Source organism: Chamaea fasciata, unplaced genomic scaffold, assembly GCF_029207755.1.
Source record: "Chamaea fasciata isolate MVZ Bird 193981 ecotype frontalis unplaced genomic scaffold, bChaFas1.0.hap1 SCAF_23, whole genome shotgun sequence".
Lineage (NCBI taxonomy): Eukaryota > Metazoa > Chordata > Aves > Passeriformes > Sylviidae > Chamaea > Chamaea fasciata.
This window is the reverse complement of record NW_027094108.1, coordinates 3421961-3444300: the sequence shown is the minus strand read 5'-3', so window position 1 is coordinate 3444300 and position 22340 is coordinate 3421961. Positions and strand designations below refer to the sequence as shown.

Genomic DNA, 22340 nt, shown 5'->3' with positions numbered 1-22340 from the left:
CCAGCGGTGCCCGGCGTCCCGTGGCTCCGGGTGAGCACTGGTTAATGCACGACGGCAGGATGTACAATTGGTATTGTATCCCAAATAGCCTCTTTGTGCAAAGTAGGTCAGCACTTGATCAACCTTACAGATTTTTGTATAATCTCATTCCATGGGGTTTTTCAGTCAAAGAGAGTGGGATTAAGGACAAGAATAATGCGGAATCTCAAACTTCATTTCAGAAAGCCCCAAAGCCAGGATGAAATCAAGCCAAACCAAGCCACCCTGTGCTGTGGTGCCTGGACAAAGCCACTCAAGTCTTTGGCACACGTCCTGCGCTGGTCTGCAGAGTGGCGGTGCTCCTGCCTCTGTCTGGGGGCTCCTCCAGCACCAGCGGCATCAGGCAAGAGAAGTTTTCCTTTTCATCCCTCCCTTCACGTAACTCCTGGAGCTTCCACTGACTGCTCTAGTCCTCACCTACCCAGCCCAGGGCCACACTGAGGCTGCACTGCCATGCCAGGCTGCTGCAAGACAGACTGACTTCTCTGCCTGCAGGAGTAGCTGCTGGCAGCCACTGCTGAGGTGTGACATCCACTGAGGTGTGACACCTACCAAGGAGCTGGTGCTCCAGTGGGGCCTGGCCACAGGCACAGGCAATCTGCTGGAAAGCTCCACCAGCTGCTTGCCACAGGCAGCATCACCAGCTGTGGGGAGGGACAGTGTCCTGGTGGGGACCACGCCTGCAGCACAGGAACCCTCCCCACGGCTCCTGCTGGTGCAGGAGGAATCTGACCCCAGGAAATAGCTTCAACATCTGCTCCCTGTGTACCTAAATGAATTTCACCAGGTTTCCTGACACAATCACAGCGCTGCCTGCAGCTCTGCAGGCTGGAGATGCTCTGCAGTGCTGTCCCTTATATCTGCTTCCTCAATTGCTCAGCCCAGCCTGATGATGCTGTCAGCATCACCCAAGGCCGGTGTGCCAGCTGGGCAGCACTGTGGTCAGTCCCCACACCAGGCTGATGGATTGTCAGATGTCAAGTTCACTTCAAATTCCAACTTGGCTCCCAGTGGTCATCTCAACAAAACATCTGCACCACCTCTGTCCTGCCATCCCTGTCCTGGGACATGCCACCTGCCTTGTTCGTCCAGCTCTGGCCCCACACCATCAGGAGCACTAATGTGCCAATGAGACAGCTCAGAGCTGTGAAGAGCTGTCAATTAAATTTTGTAAAACACTAGGAGAAAGGGGCTGTGAGGAAAAAGCTGCATGTGGCCCCTCCAGCCAAAAAGCTGTACATGCTCCAGAACATCCTTCTCTGCTGTGGTGCAGTGGGTCAACAGCAACTGTCCCTTTCAGGTGACCTTACTGTGGCTGTGGATGCCAGCCAGGAAGCACTCATTCCCCCGGAAGCAGTGCAGCCCAAGCAGCTGCATCTCCTTTTCCACCAGCCTCTCCCCTAGAAACAAGAGCTGGAGAGGCATCTTCCATGCCTCCACTGCTCTGCTTCCCTCCATCCCACTGCTCCTCTGGCACTTGGCAGCTGGTGACAGCACAAGGCAACCACGGTGGCAGGGATAGCCTAGCAGGGAGCTCATCTCAATGCCATCTGCACCTTACACAGTGACACATGAAACTTGGAATGCTCATTACACCTGAGGGAATTCCCACCGGCACCTGGTTTCGATTGGGACACACCACTTAGGCAAGTGTGTCCCAGAAACACCCTGGTGCAAACACACCTATGCAGACTAAACATGCAGAGAACAGGTAGAACAGGTTTGGGATCAATCTCATTTCGTTATCGTTAATGAAACCAAACAGCAGCTTCCAGAATTGCATCTGTAATTGAAGTGCCATTACAGAGCTAATGCTCCAGGTACAAGCCGGATAGATTTTTCCAGAGCGCATCAATGTGCATTTTATGGATTCCATGAAAACGGGTCAATGAGAATTTCAAGGATTTAATAAGGCGTAATGGAATGGCTTCAGGCTATTTAAAGAAATCTATAGAGGTGACCAGGGCACAGTCTGTGGCCCAGGGTTTCACAGGACCTGGGGCAGGAGCAGTGGGATCCACACAGGATTCCTACAGTACTTCAAGCCGCTCCTTCCTTCCCTCTACCTGAGGCATGGAGAGCTGTAGATGGCATCAAGTGTAGCAGACTTGCTTTATGTGTTATCTCTTTTTAATTTACTTTAAGCCAATGGAAAGACATCTCAAACTACAAAACTGAGGGTGGAAAAGGCCCAGTGGGTTTTTGCTGAGGCTGGTGTTCCATACAGATCCTCCATTTCATGCTCATTCCCCTGCTGCCCACACTCCTGGTACCAGCTTCTGCCTGGGTTCCTTTGCCCTCTGTGCCCTGAGACAGTGGCCACAACAATGGAGGCAGAGAAAAAACATGAGCATATCAGTTGATGAGGAGTGAGTCTTTCACCTTCACCAGTGAAGCTGTGGCAGCCAGAAGAGGCTCTGGGGGGGCAGTGGGACCATGCCAGATGAATCTCTGCTCTCTGCCCCACTGTGCTGGCACACACCTCACCTGCCCTGTCTAGACGCCGCCAGCCCCAGCATGGCCGAGACCATTAACTTTTTATTCCCTTCCATTCTAATCTAATTATATTTCTGTGTTCAATAGCTGTGCATAATGTTAAACAGGCTATTCCAAGCGAGCTGCAGCCAGGGAAGGCTGGAAAATTCATTTACACTGAATATATGATTCATTACAGCAGGGACTTGGGACAGAGCAATTAATTCACCTGAGCACGTGGCTTGAGCGGGCACCACTGCCCAGAGCGAGCTGGCACACACAGACTTTTCCTGACACTGCTATTGGCTGTGCCACCTTCAAAAGTGACACAAGGAGATGGAAATGGCTCAGGCCAACTCAACAAAAGAGAAGAAAACCCCCAAAGATTGTACTCTTGCAACCAGAACAACACCACTGCACTCCTTCAGTCACAGCAACAACCCAGGTGTGACCAGCTGCTGGGGACTGTGCTTAAAGGGTTGGCTTTGCAGAGCAGCAGGAGGAGAAGGAGGAGGAAGAGGAGGAGGAGGAAGAGGACCCAAGCACCTTTGCAGTGAGCATGGAAGTGTTCATGACAGCAAACATCACCAAATGAGCTTTCAGATACTGGTGGAGTGTGCATGCTGGTCGTGTGGCGCTTGGACGAGGCGGGCTGTCCATCATGCCACCAGAGGTTAATTACAGATCAGGCCATTTCCCAGCACGGAAATTACTGTGGCTTGTTGAGGTTTCAGAGGTGGGCTGGAACCATGGGATCAGGCTGAAGTTCAAGGCTGCCCCAGGGACCCTTTGCTTTTGAGTCCCTGCCCATTCCAGTGTCTGCCTGTTAGCATGGGCCTGTCTGCAATTAACCTCCTGGAAAAGCTGCTTGGCTCCCAACGCCCCATCCATGGCATGAAATATGTCCAGTCACACCGAAAGAAGTGCAGACAGGAGGATGGCACCAGGCAGGGTACGAGGGGCACAGTGGGGGCACAGGATGGATGCGGGATGGACGCAGGGAGCGCGGTACGTACCAGGAAACAGCCCGCTGGCGTCTGCCCTGCCCCCAGAAGTCAAACAGGCTTCGGCCAGTCAGCAGGAGATTTCAAACCATTTCTCAGACACAAAGGCCACGGGAATAAGATGCCGGTCAGAAGAAGAGGGTCTGCAGTGAGCAGAAAGAGGGGCTTGTACACGCTGGTACGTAACACACACAGTGCAAGCCGGGGTGGCCTGCTGCACAGTCAGCTTTTTTACATCTCTCTAGAGTGATGCTTTGAGTGGGCCTGGGTTCACCAGGCTGCCTGGAAGTGCTCTGGGATAGAGGGTCCCAGAAGGTATCCCTGGATGGTGGGAAAGCCATGATCACTGCTAGCCAGAACACAAGCACCCTCTGTCACCTGGCTGGAGTTCATATCAAACCAAGACTTGTGGACACCCAACAAAATGGTGTGGCAATCCCTGCCAATTCTCCACCTTCTGAGATGTGAAGGAGCCCTGGAAAATGCAAACGAGCAGAACCCCACACACACACAAGAGATGCTGATTGAAAAGGCATCAATGAAGTTGGCTCCAGGCCTGTCCTTGGGGCAGACAGATTTGGGCTGTGGCTGCCACACATCTTGTGGTTTCCTCAAGGCTGCCTGGAGCATCAGCTTTCTCATTTCTCTCAAAACTCTCTGTCTGGCTTCCCCTCTACCTTAGATGGGGACACACCTTTACCCATATGGTGAAACCACACCAGCACCCAGTGAAAGCGCTCTGGAGACAGCCTGTGGTGTGGGAAACATCGCTCCCAACCCCACCACTCCTGATCCCCTCCCTCTGGGCAGGCAAGGGGCTGGCAGAGCACGGCCACATCCCTTGGCTGCCAGTGATGCTCCTTGTTAACGCTTCGCCGTTATTTCACAGCAGCCAAACGGTTCATTTGGCTCTCGCTGCCTGCTCCTCCATTAATCACCCGCTTGTTTGCAGCCCGGCAGCTTTGCCGATGCCACTGAGGAGACAGCACGGGCGCTGGAAAAATGGATCCAGTGGCATTTTACGTGCTGGCAGGAGCAGCAGCAGCAGCTGGGAACTGAACACCATGTGGTGCTGAGCTCCCCCAGTCCTGCAGGGCTAGGGAGTGCTGAGGCACCCACCGAGCCTCACCGCCAGGACTGGGGGTCAGGGAGACAGTCTTACACTGAAGTATGAGTGGGTGAGCACCCGAGAGGAAGGCGGCTCTGCCAAATGCTGCCAGAACATCGCCCCTGAGCGCCAGGGCTCCATCACCACAGCGGGACAGCGCTCCGTACCCGCGGAGAAACCACAGCCCACCTCACCTGTTTCCATTAAAGGTCGTTTTGTAATCCCCAGGCGAGTGCAACGTGTCCTCTGCATAGACGGGCACGGGGGTCCGGACGCACTCGTGGGAGCACTGCAGCGTCTCGTTGTAGGCGGTGAAGATGTCGAGGGCGCTGGGCACGCGGGCGGGGGCGAAGTCAGTCAGGTTCTGGCAACTCTCCTCCTGCTGGTCCAGCTTGCGTTGGTGGCTGTTGCGCCGCGGGCGCCCGCTCTGTGCGCAGCTGGGATGGGGGGGAGAGAGAATCAGACAATCATGGGGTGGTCTGGGTTGGAAGGGACCTTAAAAACCCTCCAGTTCCATCCCCCTGTCATAGGCAGAGACACCTTTCACTAGGTCAGGGTGGTTCCAAGCCCTGTCCAACCTGACCTTGGACACTTCCAGGGATGGGGCAGCCACAGCTTCTCTGGGCAGCCTGTGCTAGAGCTTCACCACCCTCATAGGGAAGAAATTTCCCCTAAGATCTAATCTAAGTCTTCCCTTTAGCTGAAAACCATTCCTCTTGTCCCATCCCACTGTCTGTCTGTGTAAAAAATTGCCCTCCATCATTTTTATAAGTCTGTTATGGCCTGAAAGGCCAAAGCAGAAGGGACAGGAGGCACAGTGTGTCCCTGAAACCTGGCAGGGGAAGTCACCTGATTGACCAGACATTACAGATTGCTCAATACTAGATTAGAATTCAGAAATTCCAATTCCAATACAGAGTTGGAAAGACCAGCCACAAGCAGTCATTTGGCACAGTGCTTTTTTTAAGAATCAAATTTACCTTTTAGACACAAGCTTTTTACCATCAGAGGAATGACTTAATGAGTCACACATTTGTACCTGCAGGAAGCAAAAGCCTTTTCTTAAGTGAAAATATGTAGGTGAGAACAATGAAGTGAAACCCTTTCCATTTGGGAGACACCAACAGGTTGGAAGTTCTCAGGATAAATGAGCTCAGGACCTGGGGTGACACAGCAGAGGGATGGCTGGCAGGGCAGCCCTGCTCTCCGGGGGCTCCTCCAGCTCCGGAGGCTTCATCAGGATCTCGTGGTTGCACAACACTTCTGGCTCAGTACGTCAGAGACAAGGAGAACCCCAGCTCGCAGGAGCCGCCCTCAATCGCCTGGTCCTATTTCAGGGTCTAGACACTGATTTAATTAAGATGCCACTTTTTCCAGATGGGATTGATAGCGCCTCACACAATGCTGGAGTTTTGGGAGGTGGCAGCTCCGAGGGCGGTGGGAGCTGGGGATGCCAGCACTGGCTGTGGAGGGGCACCCCTGGGGACAGGAGCGTGGGGCTCTGCCAGGAGCAGCGCTGGCCGGGGTGGCAACATCTGCCAGCAGCGGGGCACTGCCTGCTCTGCTCCAGTTGATGCAACTGAAAGAGACAGCCCTAAACCAACTGCTGTCTCCCCACAACACGTGTGCAGGAGGAGCAGTGACAAGAAGGACGCTGGCTTGGCACGCAGCCATTGCTCACCCGTCCTGCTCGAGGGGGACAAACGCCAGCCAAAGGATGGGGATGGCAACTGTGTCCCCGATGGGGATGGGGCCAGAGCGTGTGATGTGGGTCAGCCCTGCCATGGAGCACCCTCATGATTCACCCAATGAACTGAGGCAGTTTGGTTAGAGTTGAGCAAACTCCCAGCTACTGTTTCTTCACCTAGGACACACCTGGGTGCTGCTCACGCTCCCCTGCTGAGGATTTTCCCCGGTGATTTCTCAATTTCACTTACTGTAAAGCATTTCTATTCTACACCGATCACTGGATTTATTCTTTCCCCTTTTTGGCTTCAGCAGCAGTTACTGAGCTGTTCTGCCAAGCTGTGGTCAGCTGGATCAATGACTCGTACCGCTCACTGCTGCGACTGGAGACAAATCCCACAAGTGTTTTATAAACTATTTTCCCTGCTCCTTCACCGAAACACTGCGGCAACCACGGAAGTTTAGTGAATTAAATCTCACTTGAGCTACAGGAGGGAGTGTCACTGCCTGCTCCCCAAAGCAAGTTCAGCTGTGGGGCCAGAATCTCAGCACTTTTGGTCGGCTGCTGCGCCACATAATGGCTTTGCCAAGATGAGGATGCCTCCACAGCCCTGCAAAGGGCTTCTCCTCTCACCCCAGTTAGCTAGCAGGCTCCTCATCAACTTGGTGTTGTAATTGCCTCCTGGCTGCAGGAATCGATTTGCTGCAGCACCCACGCAGAGCTCGGCCAGGCCAGAGGCGAGAGCCACCAGCTCTCCCCCCAGCCCCATGCTGCAGCCATGTCGCTATGCCAGCAATGCTGACCTCAAAGTAGGCCAGTTTCCCTGGGAAAATAGGTAAAGTGAGGAGTGCCTGGAGCGAAAGCTAACCTATTTTGCCATACGCCCAGCCATGCTGAGAGAATAAACGGGAGCAAATGAAGCTAGAGGAGCACAGCAGCGCCCTGGGGGTTGAGGCATGCTACAAACCATGGCACCTGAGGGGCTTCGAAGGTGCCCTTCTGTCCCTGGGGTCTCAGGGAAGGGCAGGAGATGCAGCTGCCAGGCTGGGGATTTTAGGAGCAGCATCAAAGCTCCTTAGGGAAGGTGGCGGAGAAGTGGGCAGATCCTGGGAACACCTGCTGTGGCCCAACACATGGCTCTGACTTCTCCAGGTGGCATCGTGCTGAGGCACTCAGCCCTGGAGTGGCAATGTGCACGTGTCCCATGAGACTTGTCCACACCCAACCTCGGCCACATGCTGGTCCCCAAAGCCACTGGCTAGGTGTTGTGAGGGGGGGAAGCTGTGGGGGCGCAGCTGAACCCGGATGCGTCAACTTCCTTTGGAGGTTTTCCCCCCATTTTCTCCTGCAATGCCTTTCCAAAACTATCCTGGCAGGTGCCATGGGCTTTGGCACCTGCAGCAGGATGGGCACCTCCACCCCCACCCTGTCCCCATCCCACGCCACCCCCCAAGCCAAACAGAGCAGGAGGGACCTTACCAATTTTTTAAGACAAGAGTTGTTATCAGCGCAGCTATGACCATGATGAGGGACACGGTAATAGTGATTATCTGATGAACTGCCAGACCTGCAGACAGAAGAAAAGACAGTGGGGATGGGAACTGAGGGGACCCCAGCAAAGTCCCCCTCCCCACACAACCCCCCACCACCCCCCTCCCAGCCCTTTCCCAGCGTGGGGCCACACACAGCCCCCGGCAGCGGTGCCGCAATCCTCTCTGCTGCCTTACACAAAATAATCTGTAAGCCAGGCTCCTCATTTCCTATCCTCTCAAGTATGTTCCTTGTCAGCCCGAATTAGGCACGAAGAACGGAAGAGAAGTGAAGACGTCTCCCCTCTGGGACAGAAAGGGAGACGAGCGCAGCCTTGCACCGGGTGCGGGATTCACCAGGGATAATAATTACGGCACTGACGGCTGCTCGCTTTGCAGGTTGGGTGGGCTCATTTCCCCCTCTTCACCTTCCACGGGGTATCATTTTGGCTCGTGGATCATTCCTAATGAGCAGTTTGGAAACAAAAGCAGCTCGCTGTACACTATGTTTGTGATTTTGTGCTGCCTTACAGTTGCAATTTCATAATGAAATGATTTTTCCTGGCTGCAGCCCAAGGATGTGCTATTTTTCACAAACAGATGTTGCAGCTCCTGATGGATGGTAGTTTTAATAAATAAATAAGTCTCAGAATGACAGGAAAATAAGCAGTTTTATATATATATCCGTATGCGTCTGTGGCAAGGACGGCGTCAGTGCCAGGGCTACAGCTCAGCTGGAGTTGGGGGTGCCTGGGGGCCACTGGGCAGCACTGGGGCATCCACTGCTTGTGGGGAAGGATTCACTTGTGGCCCCCGTGCTGGCAGAGTGGGCAGCAGCCAATTCCAGCCAGAACCAGAGCTCACTCCTTGGCTGCTCCACCTCTGGGATTCATCTCCCAGGGGAATACACAGGGAAAACGCCACAGTGGAAGACTCCCCACCTCCCACTGGCACCCCACCTCCTGAAGGTGAGGCCCAGAGAAAGAGTTCTGGCCTCACACTCTGAGTTCCCAGAGGGTGGTGACGATGGGACCGTGTCCTGACGGGCCCGGGGAGCGTGGTGGCAGCTCGTGCCCACGCCTGCCAGGTCAGCAATGACGCCCACCCTGGCAGCAGCCAGCCCGGCCGCATCCTGCACGGCAGTCTTGGAGCAGCTCCCAGTGGGACGCTGCTGAAAAAGATAAAAGGAAAGACTCTAAAAATAAAATCAAACCAGCCCAGTGCCCGATTCCTTTGAAAACAGAAGCGGAGTCAGGGAGGAGACCTTCTGCAACACTGGGAGCTGAAGCAGTGGTGGCAGGGCCACGGGAGAACCTAATGATGCAATTAGTCCTCGCATTTACGTAATGGGAAAGGCACAGGCAGAACAGATTGCAGGTGGCTGAGCACTGGGAAGGATGGCAGCTCCTCAGAGCAGGACACATGGATTTAAGAAAGGCTGGATAATTTTAGACTCCATCACACACATAAGTTGCCATATGTACTGGCACAGCAAAGTTCCTTTGCATCATGTATTAATTCTGCACCAGAAGCCAGGGGGGTTTCAGGGGGACAGGAGATCTTGTCTCAATGGTGGTGACGTACAGAGGGAAGGGACACAACAGGTGGCCCACGATGGTTCCCTGGGAAGCCCTACAGCAATACCTGCTGCAATGAACACCAGCAGGTCTTTATTCCTAATTTACAAATATATCAAATCCTTTCCTCTAGGCCCTCAAAGAATGTAGGGCCATACGGAGCAAGATCAAGCAAATATCCAATCTATGAGGGGTGCGGTTAATGGGTGCGGCACCCTTTGAGAGGGGAACGCCCTGGTAGGGACATAAAGCGCCCTGGGGGTGAGGTGAGATGGAGAGAGATGCTGCTAAGGGCAAGGCAGTATTTTAGATACAGCCCTCGAAGCCCAATTGGATGAAGGAAGGGGACTTGGAAGCTAAAATCAATAGCTCATAGAGCAAAATCCTCCTCCTCCTCCAGTGTAGGAAGCTGCCCAGCACAGGTGTAACTCCCCATGAGAGCCTGTGCGCCCAGAGAGAGACCCTGGCGGCAGGGATTACAGTGCCTGGGTTTTGTTTGCTCATCTCCATGGCAAAAGCTCCGATCCCAGCGGGTCACAGAACCCGGCGGCCACGTAATTACACGTTATTAACCGCGGAAACAGCGAGCTGCAGGGAGGGCAGCGGCGGGCGCGGGGAGGGACACCCGGCACCGGCCCCCGCACCTGGAACGCCTCAGCCCCGCCAGGGCCCGGCGAGGGCTCCCCCTGCCAAGGCTTTTACCAGGCAATTTGACGCAGTGACCATTTAACTGGAGGGTAATTACAGGAGAAGTATTTAATGGAGCCGAAAGTGTGTCCAAGCCTCTGCGCTTCTGCTAGTGCAGCAGAATTCCGCGTGCCGCCTGCCAGGAGGGAAAGCTCTTCAAAGGCGCTCTCTGAACCCTCGGAAATGCTGAAATATCTCTGGGTTTTTCCACTCTCGTGCCGTCCTACTCTGCTCTCTCTGGGGCCTCTAATCTCCCCTGTGGGGGGAGAGGGGCCACAGAATCCCAGCAGGCAGTACAACCCAGCTCCCGATTCCCCACATCCCGGGCAAAACCCCAATCTTCTCAGAGCAAGCCAATGCCAGGGCTTTTTTTTATCTGTTATTTTAAAGACCATATATTTGCTGCTGAGATGAAAGTGCTGAGGTTTGGCCTTTCTGGCCACCTTTTTGAAACGGCTCCCGGACAGCTCTGCATCAATGGAATTAATTCCATGAGAAAATCCATTTGAGACTAATGTCTTGCTACTGCAGGAGCGCGCAATGGCAGCGAACAGGAGATATAAGCTCTTAATTAAAAACAAAGAGAACCTCTATCCCCCAAGGCCTTTATTTCAACAGCTCTGGTTAGGGAGCCTGTATTTTTCATTTTCCCAATAAAAACAGCTACGAGCTGCAACTCTTTGAAGACCCTCGTCAAGGCCTTGAAGCTGCATAAAATTAGAAAAAGGAGAAAACAGCTCTATTTCATTTGAAAGGGAGAAAACTGGAGTTACTTTTATGGGCCAGATATGGCTACCTCCAGTCTCTTCCCACACATATGCTGTGTGGATCTCCCTCTCCTCAGCATCCCATCCTCATCCCTGCCACGAATCTCCTTCATCTGTTCTCACATGCCCTGAGCACTGGGATGCCCGTGCCTCCTCCTGAGCATTGTGGAGAAGCTGGGGCAAAGCGGCTGGACTCAAGAAGCTTTACGGCTTCCCCAGCCATCAGAAATCACATCTGAGCCCCAAAAGCCTCATCCCCTGATAATGCTGCTTGCGGACAGAACAATTCAATCAGGAGCGTGGTGTGGCCTCTCTGCTGCCACCGCTGGCCTTTCCCAGGGGGGATCAGCCAGATTTGGCCGTAACGTGAACCTACTGCTGGTTAATAGCTTGTAAGGAAAATAATTTACAAAAGCCACAAGGGTCTGATACAGGGGAGGAGACACAGCAGGAGCTGTCTTGAAAAGCCTTGTTACAGTGCACAGCCAGTTCCTCTGCTGCCCAATCCACCGCACCACAAACTGCCTCGGGTCTGCTCTTCCCAACACCTCCTTGCTGGCAAAGTTGGGGTCAGCAAAGCTGCTTGGTTTTCCACCCGGTAAATCAGTGATCTCTCTGAAACCCAGCCCAGGGAGTGTTAGTCATCCTGAGGTGAAAACGCAGCTTTACAGCAGAAAACCCACCAAGGTTCCTGGTAACTTCCTGGTATTTTGAGCTGGACTGATGAAAGAAGCTGCTGCAGCTGCGAAATGTTCTTGCCAAGAAGGAAGATCCTGGAGGCTTATGCTAAAGACACTAGGACTTATCTTCTCAGGTGTTACAGCAAATATCACTGAGCAATAAATACTTGGAGAGCAGCAGAGGAGAGTTTCTGGCTCACTGAGATGCATGTGGGAGGATGTGCACAGGCATGTTCGCCATCCGTGCATTCTGGGGAGTGTCCCATCTCCCTTGCAGGGAGAGCTCAGCTGATGGCCACACTCCTTCCTTACTTCCACTGTCATCCTCCACCCTTCAGGAGAACTGCAGCTGATGCATGGCCTTACAAGGGATCCTTTGGGCAGCTCCCAGGAAGGGTAACTGGTGATGCCACCCCAGGAGATGCCATCCAGCTCCTTTACCTCCTCTCTGTCCCCCAGCTGTGGCAGCTCCCCACGCCTCAGCATGGTGGATCAAAAAGATGGCTCCATTCTCACTGCCCAGGGTTTTCTTTTAAACACATTTTATCTTTAATTAATTCCTTTGAAGCCTTTTGCATCTACTATCTCCTCGCCTCCAGCACCCCCCTACTGCACCCTCTTTCTGGAGGCAGGGTCATCACCAGCGGGAAGCAACACCTCTATTACTATTTATTCCTGACATGTTGCTGGCTGGCGGAGGGGAGGGGGTGGTGAGTGGCCTGGGGCCACCACCAGCTCAGATCCAGCTGCCAACACCCACATGGCCCCCATCTTACCCGAGGAGAACCCCAGCCCTGGTGAAGGGGTGTCCCTGAGCATCAGCTCTGCCACAAGCTCACAGAGCATGGTGCCAAATGCGCCGCGACTGGCCATCAAATACCACTAAGAGCAGCAGACAGCACATGGAGTTTTCTGCCTTATAAAGCACTTAAAGGTTTAATTAAAGACGGCTTTATCCTAAAGCTCCTGAAAGAAGCCTCGGACAAACCAGCAAGTGCAATTCCTGCCTCGCTCTGACAGCTCTGATTCATTCCACTCCTCTCTGCTTTGGCTGAGGCTGCGGGACCCGGGGTGCTCTGCCTTGGTGGAGGAGCCCAGCCCACATGGAGAGTGCCCGATGAAAGCTCCTCACAGCCCGTCCCACTTCCAGCATGCTGGAATTTTAATTATTCCTCTCTTTCCCTGCTCCAGAGTAAAATGATTATGACAGCCCTGAAGAAGGAAGCACATTTTTGTAAAGCACAAGCATAAACTACGCCTGAGTGAACATCTCGCATGCCCAGCTGATGCCAGCAGTGCTGTGCCACGCAGCAGGGGTGGCACCAGGACAGGAACACCTGAGCCGCAGGTCACCTGAACCCCCACGGCAGCACCCACTGGGCCAGGGCACATGCCAGCCTCTGCTCTCATCCCAAGCATTACCTGCCATCACTCCTCTGCTGCCTCTCCTGCCTATGAGCCGAGTAATTCCTATTCCAGGGGAATTTTTTTAAGCTTGTTTTTGCTGTCAGCGGCTCACGGAGGCATTGTTTCTGGCTTTTTTTCTCTTGCTTCTCAGCGAGGAGGAAGGGGGGCGAGAGGAAGATCTGACAGAGCAGAGCTGCTCCCATTGCTCATCTCAGTGAACACTGCTGCCTCTGCTGAAGTGAAGTGGTTGTTTTTAACACCCTCTGGGCACCCCAAGGAGCCTATGGTCCCACAAGAATCACCAGGGACCCAGAGGCAAAGCATGGAGGGATACAAGGACACAGCACAGGAAGGACATGGGGGCAGCAGCACAACAGCAGCCACCTGCTCCGATGGAATCAAGCATGGGGGATCTGTGTGGCTCCAGGAGCCCTGAGACAGCTCTGCCAGCTCCTGGAGTGACCCCAGCTCCTGTGGGTGCCACACAAAGGTGGTTCCACCCTGACCCTCCAGGCATGCACTGGGGACAGCTGAGGCACCACAGGCAGTGAGAGCAGCACCACATCCGCCGCCAGCTCCCGTCAAGGCGCCTCACCGGACAGGGACTGGCAATGCTCGCTGAGGCAAATAAACCGTACAGGCGAGTTACCTCATCCTCATTTGTAGCCATATGTTTTTCCCAGCAGAGAACAAACACTTCCAGCCGCTACAGCTTATATAACAGAGTGGAGCAGGGCTGGGAAGCTGCATGGCTTCGCACAGGCGCCACACCAGCAAAACTGGCACGGGCACGGACCCTGCTTTGAGACAGCGTTGGCTGCTCGCTCTCAAAACGCTGTCCCGAGGCACAGCAGGGGCATGGAACTCCCACTGGGAGCATTCTGAGAGCTCTCTTGGGTGCTCAGCCCCAGCGCTGGAAGGAAAAGCGGATCTGGAGCTCAGGAGCTTTTCAACTGAGGGTGGACGAGCTGGGATCAAACAGGGCCTTTAGACCCGGGAAGGAGTTTATCGCATTCACTGCTTGAAGAGAAGTTAATTAGCAAAAACTCCCGATCCTGAAGAAAGCCTCTAATGAGAGCTAAAGCCTGCAGATTAAAGCAGTTGGCCCCCTGGGAGCTGCCAGGGCTGCATCTCCCATTGTTCTGCGGCCACGCAGGACAGCAGTGGTGGCACTGGCAGATGGGTGGCATCACTGTCAACTCAACTTCGCCTAAACAAGGCAGCCCACTCCATTAAGTCCCAGAGCCCCAGCACATGCCAGGAGCCATCCTCCCACAGCTGGTGCAGGCAGAGGGGCTCCTGCAGCTGGCTGATGGCAACAAGTCCACTGCACCCCACCCTCCTGGACAGGATGATGCCACTGAGGCCAGAGGCACTGACCACGGCAGGTCTGGGGAGACCAGGCTGATGCTCTCATCATGCAGAGAGCAGCAAAAGCCGCAGCCCTTATCGATACTCCCTTGCTGATCTATTCAGCCAATTCCAGGGTTTTGTAAAAGGTGTGTAGGCTGGGAGTTATTTTTCGGCTATAAATAACTCCTTTAAGTCAGGAACAACATCCTGGTTGCGTTGTCTCATTCTGCCAAGCAGGGCAGGCTGGATAAATTAATTGGGATTAAGATTAGGCCATAAAATTCCTTTTCATTTCGACTACAAAATCGCAGTGGGCTCAAAGCAGTTGATGCACAGTGAGTAAATTCTGTAAACCATCCACCGGTATCCCACGGTTTAATATCAGCAATAACAAATATAATTTGCAATAAATGGGAAGCAGCTTTGCCATCCATGTCCACGCAGCAGCCAGCGCTGGGGGAAGGCATTGCTGCGCCGAGCGTGGCGCTCAGCGCGATTACGGGAGATGGGCTGTGGATGGAGACTGTAATGGGAAAGCACAGCAAGTGCCTGGAAAACGCCTCGGATAAAAGCGATAATCAGCGCTGCCTTTCTCCTCCGAGCGCTCCTTTAATGTCACACTAACTCCTGTCCCAGGCAGCGCTGCCACCGGGACACTCCTACCGCGGGGTGAACGCTCTGCTCCAGGACCCGCCAGCCCCCCTGATGTCCCCGCCACCTCCCCGGCCCCCCGGCAGACCCTACCTGTGCTGTCTCCCAGCCCACGGGGCGGGCGAGCGTCCTTGCCTCCGCTGCTGTGTCCGGCGGCCGGCTCGGCGGTGCTGGTGCGGCCGGGGCTGCTGCGGGGCACGTCCCCGCCGGGCGCGGGAGCCGCGGTGCTGGGAGGCACCCGGGGCGGCGTGGCGACCGTGACAGAGGTGGCAGCGGCGGCAGTGGTGGTGGCGGTGGTGGTGGCGGCGGCGGTGGTGGTGGTGGCGAAGGCGCTGGGCAGCGTGCTGCTCTCCAGGGAGTCCTCCTCGCCCGTGGGGCCCCAGACGATGACCTCGGGCAGCGCCGTGGGCCGCCCGTCCCGTGGGGCGAAGCCGCGGCCGCGCAGGTGCCGCCGGCCCCTCCGGGAGCGCGGCCGGCGCAGGGGGCGGCCGGGGGGCAGTGGGGCAGCGGAGGGCGGCCGGCGGGAGCGGGGTCTCTGCAGAGGGGGCGCGGGGGCGCAGGTCCAGGGGGGGCCGGGGCGTTGCAGCTCTTCCCCGCTCCCCGTGCCCCACAGCGAGCCACGGGACAGTCTGTGCCGGAGCGCCGGCCGTGGCGAGAGCCTCCCCGCAGCGCCGGTGGCTGGGGGCTGGCAGCTGGCAAGGTCCATGGCTAGGTGGAACATGGCTATTAAAATCCAAGCATGGCTTCCGAGCGGGCAACCTGACCTGTGGACAGACAGGAACTGTGTTAGAAGGTCAGTGGGGCAACCCCGCTCTCCCTCTCAGTATGGCACACCCTAGATCTCTGAGCCCAGCCACCCAAAACATCCCCCAGCTCTGTGGGTACATCATTGTCCTCCCCGGTTCTCCAGCCAGAGTCCCCCAAAATGGCATCATAGGGCATGCTGCACCCCCTCCCCCTGAAAACTGCCACCACCAACACGGCAGGCTGAGGATCCCCATTCACAACTGTAACTTTTCAGTTGGTCTGGGAATGCTGGGAATGACTGGAGGATGCATTTTACCAGGAAACACCCTGGAGGAGCGGCCAGTGCCTGCTTTGCTCAAACTCAGCCCTTCTGAGTGAACTATCCAAAGCAGACAGCCCAGTGGAGCTCCAGCAGCACAAGCTTTCAGTCTAGGGACACTGAGATGCAGGTGTATCAGAGAGCCCATCCCTTGCTTCCCAAGCCCACAGGCAGCACGATGAATCCCTCAAAGGGCTGGAGCAGACAAGTCCGTGGGCTCTTGTGTTCACACGTGTAGCCCATCTCCCACTACAGCAGTCACCCACGCCACAGCAGGAACATCCTTCCATGGAGCACGGCACATCCCCTCCCATGGCATGGGATGCCCAAGCTGAACATGACCCTGCAGCACGGGGAGGGCAGGAGGAGCAGCCCCTTTTGCTGCCCTTTTTGCCACAGAGCAGCTGGAACACCCCTGAGCTGCTGGCAGCTTCAGCAGTTACAATTTTGCTTTCATGTCACTGTCACATCACATCACAGCCCTCTCCCCTCCCCAGTGGCACCGCACCGAGGCTCTGCTCCCCTCATGTCTCCTCTACTATGCTGCTCCATGTAAGGCAGCAAGAAAATCTTTGATAGGCAAATTTTTGGGTTTTCCCGCCCCCCATTCTGGGAAAAAAAAAAAAATCAATAGACCAAAGGCCAAAAATCTTTACTCCATTTTAACTCAGCTTTTACACGAGAAAGAGTTTTGTCGAACTCAGCAGGAGTTAATGAGAGCTTTACATGGCTAAACGGGCTAATCCTCTGCAGCGGCGCCGCACAGTCCTTGGGAGCACGACAGAATGTGCATCTGGTTGACAGAAGCATTTGTACACTCCCTCTGTGCGTGAGCAAGTGAAGCTAAAGGAGCTGACCTGGATACTCCCAGGCACAGGCTTTTTCTGCTCAGAGGATCTCTGCTTTTTTCCTAATTGGGTATTTTTTCAAAGCGTAACAACATTTATTTTGGGGAGGGAGAAGGCAACGCAAGGAAAGAGCGCAGAAGGAGAAAGGGAAGAGCCAGAAACAGACAACAGACACCAAAATAGTTCAGGCTGGGGGAGGAAGGATTTCAAGGCTTCAAAAAACCACAAACCACCCAAACTGTCGTGGTGGTGGTGGGTTTTTTTAGAGGCCGACAGAGTGGTGGCAGCACGAAGAGTGTCCCCCACGTGCTGTAGGCAGTGCCATGCTTCCACTGGTGAGGAGCCACAAGCTCACGCTCCAGCCAGATCATCAAGCACAGACTCACCTTTGCAATGCTCAGGATCACTCCTGTGGCATGTCAGACTTGATTTCAGCCTCTCCCAACTCCCCAGCATCACCTGAAACATCTTGCAAGGAAGGAAAGGTGCTGGGCACCTCCTGACATGTCACTCATCCCAGGTGCCACCTCTCACATCATCTGTGCCCACCCCCAGACCTCATCCCCCTTCCCAGCTCTCTGTGTTGCTCACACTCAGAGCTTTTATGAACAGCTGCTGAACAGACCAAGGGAAGATGTGCCCAGCCCAAACTTGGTGCTCGCTGCATCCAAGCCACTGCCTGGAAACTTCTGAAAGACAAAGTGCTGGTCCTTGGGATTGGCAGCTCACAGGATAAAGAGCTATTCCCCCCCTGCTTCCATCTTCTCCTGTCTCCTTGTGACATTTCAGGGTGCAGTGATGGCAGCATGAACTTGCAGGGGCTTGCTCCTGCAGAACCTGCCCAGCATGGCTGCATCGTTCTGCAGCATCAGGAGATGTGCGGGCAGAGACAACATCCAACCCCTGTCTTCCCCTGGGTCGTGCTGGAAAGTTGTGTCCCAGCATGCCCAGGCAGCACCGGTGACACCCAGCACCAGAGCGTCCCTCACTCCTGCCACTGCTCCCCAGGCCAAAGGCTCTGGGATGGAGGTGGACACAGTAAGGGACACCCAGATGGGGCAGATGCCAGTCTGCCCCGAGGACAGCTTGGGTCACCCTCCCACCAAGGTCCCATCAAGCGATGCCACCGAAGGGGCTGTTACCCCAGAAGTGTCCTCCTAGCCACCACGCTGTGGCTGGCATGTCCCCAGGAGATGGCTTCAGGGACAGAAGCAGCCGAGTCCGGTTACCTCGGAGGAATTTTGCGTGGCATGCGATCTTCTGAGGGCTTTGCAACAACAGATAAGAGCAAGTGTCCTTCAGAATAAATAGCAGCGTGTAGGAGTTGCCGTTGTCCTGGCAACGCAGCGTGATGTGCCCGGCGCGGCGGCAGGGATGGATGCGGCAGCGCGTGGCGCGGCCAGAGGCAGGACCACCCGGCCCTCCCCTGCCACCCCCGCCCCCCGCCCCACACCAGCACCCTGCCAAGGCTGCCAGCGACAGTGACACGTCCCGAAGGACACCCAGGGAGCGGAGATACATCCCGCCCGGATCTCCTGCCACCTTGTCCTTGCCCCAGAAAAACCTGGGCTGTCCCAGGAGAGCCCGCTGCGGCTGGCACAGCACGGCCCGGCACAGCGCCCCGGGAGTCCCCACGCCTCCGCCTCCCTGTCACCCGAACAGGCAGGAGAGCACCGAGAGCCTCTCGGGAGCGCCAGCACAAAGTCACCGCTGCTGGGAGGCCGGGAGGGCGTTCCTGCTTTGCCGAGACATCAAACAGCTCAAACGCCTCTCCAATGGCACGAGCTGCTCCTCAGGGACAGCAGAGAGGAGGCAGAGGACCCTGTGCTGCTCCCAATGCATGGGATAACTCCCTAACTGCACCCAAAGCGGGGCTGTGGCATAGGGAAGGGAACACATCATCCAGACCCACATATTGCATCCATCTGCTCGGTTTGGGGGCATGGGGCCAGCCCTGGCTGGAGGTACACATGGGCCAGGGGGATGCATTGGGCAGGGCTGTGGTTATGCTCCTCACTCGAGAATCAGGGCTTTGGTTATTCCTTTACCCCTGTACAAGCACACACAACCTATTTTGCAAAGAAATTTGAGGAGCGTGGGCAATTTTCACATTACTTCTTTCCCATCTTGAAGGTGAATGGGAACGTCATCCCAAAATACTGTTCAAACTCCAGGAAAAACTCAATAAAACTCTGAAACTGGGTTAGATAAAGAAGCGCAGAGCGGATGTATTTGAGAAAATGAAATCCCGTCCTTGATCTCCTCATCCCAGGCCTTGGCTCCCACCAGCCACAAATCCGCTCCCTGGGCTCCATGGATGGTGAGACGGCCGCCCTTGCAGGCAGGAAGTGGAACTCCTACAAGTATTTACCTGCAAGAAGCACGAGAGCAGATTTCAAAGAGACTGCTGGGCTAATGACACGGATCAGGCACACCAGGCATTCCGGGACTATTTCCTGAGCCCATCCGAGCCCGTCCTGGTTCCAAAGGTGATGGAACAGCGGGTGTTGCACTGGAGCCACCACAGCCTCCGCACCCAACACATCCTTCAGAGTCCTCCCCTGAGTGAAATCCCTTCCTGAATCTTTCCAGGTGCAGCCGTGTGCTTTGAAGAGGAGGACAGTTGGCACTCGAGAGAGAGATTAATTTCAAGGATGCTGGAGGACGTGAGCTCACCGCGGTCGTCAGCAGTGGGGAAAAGGCTGCCTTGGAATTTGGCTGCTCCCACCACTGTGCACATGGTACCAACCTCCACGTGCAGGGAGGGAAAGCAGGAGCATCCAGCATGGAGCGGGACAGAACAACCCCTGCTCTAGGGTCTGGGAACCCTTCAGGGGTAGCAGCACCTCAGGCAACCCTGATACTGCAGACAGGACATGGATTAATCCAGTGCACCCGCTGTGCTCCCAGAACCCCCCGGCTCTGGTAATGTGTCTGAAAATTAACTGGGATCACAGCTCTGACAATCATCAAAACACCACCCGTCAGCACTAACCCACTTCCCTAAAGCCTCAAAGGCTCACTCGAGTGCAGTCCCTTTCATAAGGTCCTTTTTTGCTGTCCAGCATCAGCCCCTTTCTCCCGTGCCTGTGGAGACACTTCACAGGAGCATTAACTGTAGAATAGGCTGATTTTTAATGCAGAATTATACAAATGGAGCCATTCTTCCATTTCATGCCTCCTGTTAGGTAATCTATCGGTATTGCACAGGGAGTCAAGGTTATGTCCTTGTTGGGGTGATTTACAAACTCCAAGCATTTCACATCTCTGAGCACCAAGCGAGGCAGGGACAGAAATACTCCTGTGAATGCCTGGAGCAGGAGCCGTGGTCAGGGAGTTGGGGTGATGTTTCCTTGACCCAGGCAAGGAAAGCAAGCACCATGCTCTAGGAAAAGCATCCTTGGCAGCGTGGCTGCGTGTCCTACAAAGGCATTTGGAGCGGGGCAGGTTATGAGAGTACGTGCAGGAACTCACTGGCTCCACACAGAATAGAACGAGGCCGCTGCATCCCAGCGGGTGACTTTCACACCGGAGCAGGAAGAAGAGGGGAGAACTTCAGTGGCAGATACTTGGCCCGCGATTGTGTGTCCTCGCTGAGGTGGGGACTGCAGCCACCGCCGCAGCCGCTCTCCTCTCCATCCCGCTGTCCTGTGTGATGATCCCTGCAGTGCAGCGACTGTCCTTTGTTGTCACACTACCAACCATCACCATGGAAATGGAGCATCGCCATTCTGCACTCTGGCCTGGACCAGGACTGTCCCCAGGGCTGGGGGGAGGGGAGATGAACGATCCCATGTGAGGGTGGCATGGATGAGTGCCAAAAGGCACGTGGCAAGTTATGACATAGGATCAGCAGGTGACCTTGTGGACCACTCCCACACGGCATCCACCATGTCCCACCGCACATCCCTGGCATCAGCAGCACCATGGAGACCTCTCTCTTGAGCCACGTTCTGCTACGGGATGAGCTTTTCTGATCCCAGACCCAATGGGAACCAGAAACATACAAGCCACTGCACCATCTGTAGTCCCAACATCTTCCCAGATAATTATAAATTTGTGAAAATATGGCTGCCAAGCTCTTTAAAGCCAGGACTGGGACTTAAGGCACAAAGGTTGACACACAGTAGCACCTAAGTAAATTAAATGTGCCACATCACTACCTATCTATATTACAGTCCTGAGCTTCAGGATTACCTGCTAATAAAAGTGATATTTAAAACAAGTCCTAAGTTCCTCCGCTGCCCCCTTCTCCCCACAAGTAATTAAACTGACGCTGCTTCCCGCAGCGGAGGGGATGGGATTTATCATGGAGGGGAATCAGCAGAGGGTGAAATAGGTTGAATCCTCCCCACCATGCTGCTGTGGCCAGGCAGACAGCAAACACCCACTTCCCTGGGAAAAATGGGGCAGAAAGGGGTTGGGTGGGGCTGGGAAGCCACGGGTCCCCCCAGGCTGGAAATGCCAAGATAAAGGCAGCTGAATCCATCCCTGGCTGTGCTTGGGGAGCTGTGAGAGGGGGGCAGGAGGGTGGCCATGGCAGGGGGGAGCCACTTGCTCTTCTGCCTCTGCCTTGAGCTCACCCAGCTGCAAATAAACAATTTTACCATTTGAATAGCCGCGAGTGCGGAAGGCATAATTAATACCCAGTGGTACCATCAGCCAATGTGCTGATGCGGGAGGTGCAGCCCCTGCCAACGCCAGCAGCTCACAGCTCTGGCTCTGCAGTGCACGGCCCTGACTGCTCTCGCCTCCAGGCCTGTCCTTTGCCACAGGCAGAGGAAGGGCAAAGCCCCAGTGCAGGCACCTAGGGCTGGTGCTGGAGCCCACCAGCGCAGGACCACTCTGATGCATCCCACACCCACACCAAGATCAGACTCAGACTCATTGCTCATGGCAGAGCAATGTGGGGAAGAGTAAAAAGGAGCACGCAGAGAGCGGGCACACGTGGCATCACTGTGAAGGCAAGAGCTGTGCCTAGTTGCTGCCAAAGTTGAGCCAATCTTTAACCCTGAGTTTCAAGTTCATTTCCCATTTTCAAACGTTTTAAAGACACTGACAGGATAAAAGGCCCAGTGCCTCCAGCCAGCCTGAGGATGAGTGTGAGAGCTAACACAGCAAGCTGGCCAACCGTGCCCATTATGGTCAACCCCGCTTAGCTTAGCTCTAGAGAGGGCAGAGACTGCTTGAGAGAGTTTTCCCTGGTCTTCGGGGATTATTTCAGACAGGATTTGAAAAGTGCCAGGGTGGAAAGCCCAGAAGCTTGCATGCATCTTCAGACAATAACATGTCTCTTGCAAATTTCTGTGCAAGTCCAGTGCTCGGTAATTTACCTGTCACCACTCTGGCAGCAGGAGCTCTGAGCCCAGTCTGGCTCCCCTGGGAAGACTCAGAGTGCTGCAGGTTCATCTGTCAGCGTGGCAAGACAGGTCCTAGCCAAGCCAGGGGATGAACTGCCTCGA

General features: G+C 54.9%; 1 protein-coding gene across 1 annotated transcript in view; it reads right to left on the bottom strand.

Moving 5' to 3' along the window:
• AJAP1 (adherens junctions associated protein 1) overlaps positions 1–22340 on the bottom strand; it is a 37994-nt gene that overhangs the window by 5773 nt on the left and 9881 nt on the right. Inside the window, exons 2-5 of the mRNA XM_066203089.1 lie at positions 15058–15728; positions 7793–7880; positions 4821–5063; positions 3531–3661 (exon numbers count right to left, since the gene is read on the bottom strand). Of these exons, the coding sequence (XP_066059186.1) occupies positions 3589–3661; positions 4821–5063; positions 7793–7880; positions 15058–15728 (1075 nt within the window). The 3' untranslated portion in view covers positions 3531–3588. The remainder of the gene's footprint in view (positions 1–3530; positions 3662–4820; positions 5064–7792; positions 7881–15057; positions 15729–22340) is intronic.